Below are 6,642 nucleotides of genomic sequence, written 5' to 3' on the forward strand. Positions count from 1 at the left end.
AGTATCTATACCAATCTTATCACACCCTGCCAAGGTGAAGGCCCCTGCACAACCTCAGGCTATGCACCTGCCAAGGCAGTGTGGCTACGATTAAGAGGTCACTGGACTTAAGGTGAAGGACCTTAGGGAGCTTTTATCCCAGAGAAGAAAACCGAGACCTAAAGCCGATAAGGGTCAAGTCCAAGGTCATTGAGGAAGCAGGCCTGAGAACTGTTTCTAGTAGAAATTCAGATGAGGCCTCTGTCCCGACTCCTAAGGATGCCAGGAGGGCTTCACGTTGGAAAGACACCCTCGGATAGGGTGAATGGGGGGTGGGTGGGAGGAGGGAAGGACACCCACACCACTGAAGAGAAGGGGCCAGGCTTCTGCACAAAGAAGATTCAGATGTAGCCGAGGCTGGCACAGAAGGCAGGGCAAAGCAGCAAGGTCCAGCCCGGATGGGGAGGCTCTCTTCCTCAGCGGGGCTCGCCAGCCCTCTGGAAAGTGGCCACATACTCCTCCATGGCCTCCCACAAGGCCTGGATGTTGCCTTGGCCGAAGCCCGTGGCCCCCTGCCTCTGGATCATCTCCAAGAAGAAGGTCTCCTCGGAAAAGAGGGGCTTGGTGAAGACTTGCAACAGGTAATTGGTACCCTTGTCTTGCCTTCCATCCCTGTCCAGTAGGATGCCCAGCTCCGCCAGCTTCCCCACCTCTTGGCCCGCGGCCAAAATTTGGTCCACTTTGCCTGCTTGCTTGTAGTAAGTGGCAGGAGGGACCACCAGGTTGCCGCTGGCCTCAGCCACCCGACGGGCTGACGCCACGATGTTCCCAGTATAGAGGGCCACGTGCTGCAGGCCCGGGCCCCCATGCTGGGCCAGGAAGAGCTCTATCTGGTCCTGGGCCCCCGGCAGGCCAGGTAGCGATTCGCTCAGCACCAGCATAGGGGCCGCGCTGCCTGGGGGCGCCTGGAGGGCGGCCAGCCGCAGGCCCCCGGCCCGGCCAGCCCGAATCTCCAAGCCCTGCTCAGGATGGTCATCCGCCGGGCCCAGAGTGAAGCGTCGGAAACCCAAGCACTCCTGATACCAGCGCAGCCACGCGCCCACGCTGCCCCGCGGGCAGGCCAGCGCTACGTGATCCACGTGGCTGAACCAGCCGCCTTGGCCGTGGCCGTCGGGGCTGCCGCACTCCTGGAAGCCCGGCAGGAAGGGCCCCTGGTAAGCGCCCCGCTCCAGCAACGTGTGGCTCAGGTTGCCGACTGGGGAGCGCACCACCGCGTAGGTGACGGTGCCCTGGGCATCAGCCACGGCCTGGGGCGGCACGGCCACAGCGCAGCCGAGCTCCCGCAACGCCCTGACGGCGCCCCGCACGTCGGCCACCTCATAGCACACGTTGGAGGCGGTGGGCACGGCGTGCGCGGGGTCCACGTCGTAGAGGGGCCCCTCGCGGCTGCCCGCCGAGCCCGGCGCGCGCTCGTTCACCAGGAACACTGCGTCTCCGCTGCGCAGGGCCAGCTGGCGCCAGCCGCCGGCTTCGCGCACTGCTACCGGCCGGAAGCCGAAGCAACGTTCCAGGTCTCCGGCCAGGGGCTGGCCGCGGGGGACGTGCAAGGAGATGTGGCAGAGGCGGCCCACGGGGGTGGCCATGGCGGCAAAACGGGGGCCCGACGGGTAGTGAGCTCCCTGTCTCCCAAGGGCTCCAAGCAGACAGCTCTAGGTCTCACGATGCTGGAGCTGAGATTTTCGGTCTGACCGGGGTCGTCCTCCGGACTGCCTTTGAAGCCCCGGGAGGGGGCTGAGAGCGGCTCGTGAGCGGAGGTGGGGCCTGAGGAGTGGGGAGAGGGGCGGGCAGAGGCCTGCCCGGGGAGGAGGGGGAGTGAGGGCAGTGCAGGTGGCACGAGCGGGAAGGGGGCGGGGGGCACCAGGACGGAGAAGCCCCGCATGCCCCACCCTAGGCACGCCCCGGGTCCGCCTCATCCAGACCCCCTCCCCCAGCCAAGGGGTAGGAGGAAGCGCCCGTCCACTTGCGGCTTGGGCGGGGGGGGGGGGGGGGGGGGGCGCGGGGGTCCGGGACCACCCGGCACGTGGTCGGTACTGGAGGGTTCCAGCCCCTCCTCCCCCCTCGCTGCTCCGGAGGCCACTTCTTTCAGCGTCCGAACTGGAAAGGGCTTCAGCGGTCTCGGAAGACCCGAAGGAGAACTCGAACCCAACACCCCAACCCCATCCCCGCCCCGGCCGCTCGCATAGCTCCTGCCTCCGCGTTTGCTAAGCACATGTCCTACGCATCAATTCATCAGTTACCTCATTTAGTCACCAGAGGTCGTCCAGTTTCCGAGGTAAGAGCTCCAAAGGCAGGGACTCCCCTTTCTCCAGCCCTGGAGGTGAGGTCACCCCGTCCTGAGCTCTTCAGACCCCGGGCTTCCTTCCCTTGGGGTCACCTCGAGCCCCGCTGTGCCGCTTTCCTAGGGTCAGCCCTGCCCAAATCTTCCCTTCCCCAACGCCCCTGGCTGACCCTTGGATACGTCAGTCAGCACTTAGCACCCCCGTGTGCCTAGCACTGTGCTGGACTCTGAGGGTGCAAAGAAAAAAGCAAGAGAAGCCCCGGCTTGGAGGAGTTGGCAGACAACCCAACTTGCTGCTCTGTAGGCGGGTGGAGCAGAAATGACCACATGGTGCTGGTTGCCTCACCCAGATTCCTCCAGCCCATGAATGACCTGTGGCCCCCAGACCTGACCTCAAGACTCCAGATACTCCGGGGCCGAGGACAACAGCCCGCCCGGGTGCTCTTCAGACATATTATGCCTTTCTTAATGCGGCTCAAGGCCTCATTACCTTCCTTGGCAGGCTGGTCACACTCGACCACAGAACCCCCAGATCTTCCTACCCGACCATGCCGCCTCCCATTCTGTAATTGTAGAATTAATTGCCGGGTGGATGCGGGTGCCCCGGGGGAACGAGGCTCCCGTGGCAATGTCGAGGACAAAGTAAACACCGCCCGTCACAGCCTGGCTCCCCTTGCTTCACCACACACTGGTGCCCAGCATCCTGATCGGTGACTTTATCTTAGCTGTGCGGTGGCCGTGTCCCAGATCTTCGCCTTTGGGGGCTGGGCTTGTGGCCAAGGGAACCCCAAACAGGGCTTCAGTTCATGAACTGGAGAGAGTCGTGTTTTGAGTACTATTTCATCTCATCCCTCCTCTTACCCGACCGGCATCGTTTTTTTTCTTTCTTTCTTTCTTTTTAATCATTTTTTTATTTTACATTTTTTAGTTTTCAGCATTGATTTCCACAGGATTTTGAGTTACAAATTTTCTCCCCATGTTTACCCTCCCCCCAATCCAAGATGGCATATATTCTGATTGCTCTGTTCTCCAGTCAGCCCTCCCTTCTATCACCCCCCTTGCCCACCTCCCTCACTTTTCCCCTTAATTTCTTGTAGGGCAAGATAGATTTCTATGCCCCATTACCTGTATATCTTATTTTCCCGTTGCATACAAGAACAATCTTTTTTTTTCAGCATCTGCTTTTTAAACTTTGAGTTCCAAATTCTCTTCCCTCCTCCCTCCCCACCCACTCTCCCTAAGAAGGCAAGCAATTCAACACAGGCCACACATGTATCATTATGCAAAACACTCCCATAGATAGTCATGTTGTAAAAGACTTAACTATATTTCCCTCCCTCCTATCCTGTCCCACTTTATTCAATTTTCTCCCTTGACCCTGTCCCTTTTCAAAAGTGTTTGCTTTTGATTACTTCTTCCCCCCCATCTGCCCTTCCTTTGATTGTCCCCCTTTTTTATCCTCTTCCCCCTACTTTCATGTGGGGTAAGATACCCAATTGACTGTGTATGGTATTCCCTCCTCAAGTCAAATTCGATGAGAGCAAGATTCACTTATTCCCGCTCACCTGCCTGCTCTTCCCTTTCAATGAACAGCTTTTTCTTGTCACTTTTTGTGTGAGATAATTTACCCCATTCTCTCTCTCAACATATTCCTCTCTCATCCCTTAATTTAGTTTTATTTTTTTAGACATCATCCCTTCATATTCAACTTACCCTGTGCTCTCTGTATGTATGTATATATGTGTATGTATGTATGAAATACATACATCATCTTTCCATGTAAGGAACTTTAGTAAGTCCCTTGTGATTTCTCTTTCTTGTTTACCTTTTCATGATTCTCTTGATTCTTGTGTTTGAAAGTCAAATTTTCTATTCAGCTCTGGTCTTTTCACTGAGAAAGCTTGAAAGCCCATTATTTTATTAAAAATCTGTATTCTGCCTTGAAGCATTATACTCAGTTTTGCTGGGTAGGTGATTCTTGGTTTTAATCCTAGCTCCATTGACCTCCAGAATACCATATTCCAAGCCCTTCGGTCCCTTAATGTTGAAGCTGCTAGATCTTGTGTTACCCTGATTATTTTTCCACAATATTTGAATTGTTTCTTTCTGGCTGCTTGTAGTATTTTCTCCTTGATCTGGGAGCTCTGGAATTTGGCGACAATATTCATAGGAGTTTTCTTTTTGGAATCTTTTTCAGGAGGTGATCAGTGGATTCTTTTAATTTCTGTTTTACCCCCTGGCTCTAGAATATCAGGGCAGTTCCCCTTGATAATTTCTTGAAAGATGATATCTAGGCCCTTTTTTTGATCGTGGCTCTCAGGTAGTCCAATAATTTTTAAATTATCTCTCCTGGATCTGTTCTCCAGGTCAGTGGTTTTTCCAATGAGATATTTCACATTGTCTTCCATTTTTTCATTCCTTTGGTTCTGTTTTATAATATCTTGATTTCTCATAAAGTCATTAGCTTCTGCTTGCTCCAGTCTAATTTTTAAGGTAGTATTTTCTTCAATGGTCTTTTGGACCTCCTTTTCCATTTGGCTAATTCTGCCTTTCAAGACATTCTTCTCCTCATTGGCTTTTTGGAGCTCTTTTGCCATTTGAGTTAATCTTATTTTTTAAGGTGTTATTTTCTTCAGTATTTTTTTGGGTCTCCTTTAGCAAGTCATTGACTTGTTTTTCATGGTTTTCTCACATCATTCTCATCTCTGTTTCCAATTTTTCCTCTACTTCTCTAACTTGCTTTTCCAAATCCTTTTTGAGCTCTTCCATGGCCTGAGACCAATTCATGTTTTTTTTGGAGGCATTTGTTGTAGGCTCTTTGACTTTGTTGACATCTTCTGGTTGTATGTTTTGATCTTCTTTGTCACCAAAGAAAGATTCCAAAGTCTGAGTCTGAATCTGGGTCCGTTTTCGCTGCCTGGCCATGTTCCCAGCCCTTGACCCTTGACCCTTGAGCTTTTTATAAAGGTATGACTGCTTGTAGAGAGTACTTTGTCCCAAGCTTTAGGGGCCTTGTGCTGCCATTTTCACAGCTATTTCTACAAAGCAAGCTCTGCCACACCAGTGCTACTCCTCCCCCAAGAACTGCCAACCCGGACCTCGACTCAAATCCAAGCAGGCTCTGCACTCCCACTCTGATCCTCCACTTAATGCCTCCCACCTGGTGGGCCTGGGGCCGTAAGTAACTGCAGCTGGAAGCAGCCCCAGAGCTGCACCACTTCCACACTCCTGGGGTTGGGGCCGACCTCGAACTCCTTTCACTCCGTTCTAGCAGTTCTACTCACTAACCTTCTCTGTTTTCTTTCCTGTTTGTGGGTCGAGAAGTCTGGTAACTGCCACAGCTCACTGATTCAGGGTTCCACAGCCTGTTCCACCTGGCTCCCAGTCTGGTTGGTCCTGGCGCAGCCCACGCTGGGCTCTGCTTCGCTCTGCTCCTAGCTCCGTGCAATAGACCTTTCCCTGCAACCATTCAGACTTTCCTGGGCTGGAGCCCTGCTTCCCTCTGTTATTTCATGGGTTCTGCAGCTCTAGAATTTGTTCAGAGCCATTTTTATAGGTGTTTGGAGGGACCTGGGGGGGAGCTCATGCAAGTCCCTGCTTTCCAGCTGCCATCTTGGCTCTGCCCTGCCCCCCCCCAATCTGCATCCTTTGATAGATGAAGAAATACCACTAGTATTACAGCAGCTCCAACCCCTGAGCCCATCTTTGATGTGAGCTGTGCAACCCTAGGCAAGCCAACTTAAGTCAGCGAGCATTTATTAAGCACCTACTATGTGATAAGTTCTGCTTTAAGCATTGCACATACAAAAGCCAAAACGGCTCCCCAAATAGCTCATGATACTGAGGGAGAAGGGCCAGGCACAATTTCTGTGGGCCTCAGTTTCCTCATCTGTAAAATTAGGGGGTTTAACTAGATGGCTTATAAGGTCCCCTCTAGATCTTTTTTTTCCTTTATTCCTTCCTGTCTTTTCTTTCTTCCTTTCCTTCTTTCTTTTCTTCTTCCCTTCCTTCCTTCCTTCCTTCCTTCCTTCCTTTTTTTCCTTCTTTCTTTCTTTCTTTGCTTTTCATTCTTCCTTCCTTCCTTCCTTCCTTCCTTCCTTTTTCCTTCTTCTTTCTTGCTTTTCATTCTTCCTTCCTTCCTTCCTTCCTTCCTTCCTTCCTTTTTCTTTCTTTCTTTTTTTCTTTCTGTCTGTCTTCCTATCTTGCCCTGTCTGAAAGTGCAGTCACTCATGAGTCTGATTCTAATACTGATCAGTGTGGAAGCATTAATCCACTCTGTTTCTGTCTCAGCCCACTTAGTCCCTCCTTAGCCCTCTTGATGACCC

General features: G+C 52.6%; 1 protein-coding gene across 1 annotated transcript; it reads right to left on the reverse strand.

The window, feature by feature from the left end:
• Positions 1-455: 455 nt before the first annotated feature.
• On the reverse strand, positions 456-1,622 carry HPDL (4-hydroxyphenylpyruvate dioxygenase like). Its single transcript, XM_036753348.1, has one exon. It carries the CDS (start codon positions 1,620-1,622, stop codon positions 456-458), a length of 1,167 nt encoding a protein of 388 aa, XP_036609243.1.
• Positions 1,623-6,642: the final 5,020 nt, after the last annotated feature.

The sequence above is a fragment of the Trichosurus vulpecula genome, chromosome 4 (genome assembly GCF_011100635.1).
Source record: "Trichosurus vulpecula isolate mTriVul1 chromosome 4, mTriVul1.pri, whole genome shotgun sequence".
Lineage (NCBI taxonomy): Eukaryota > Metazoa > Chordata > Mammalia > Diprotodontia > Phalangeridae > Trichosurus > Trichosurus vulpecula.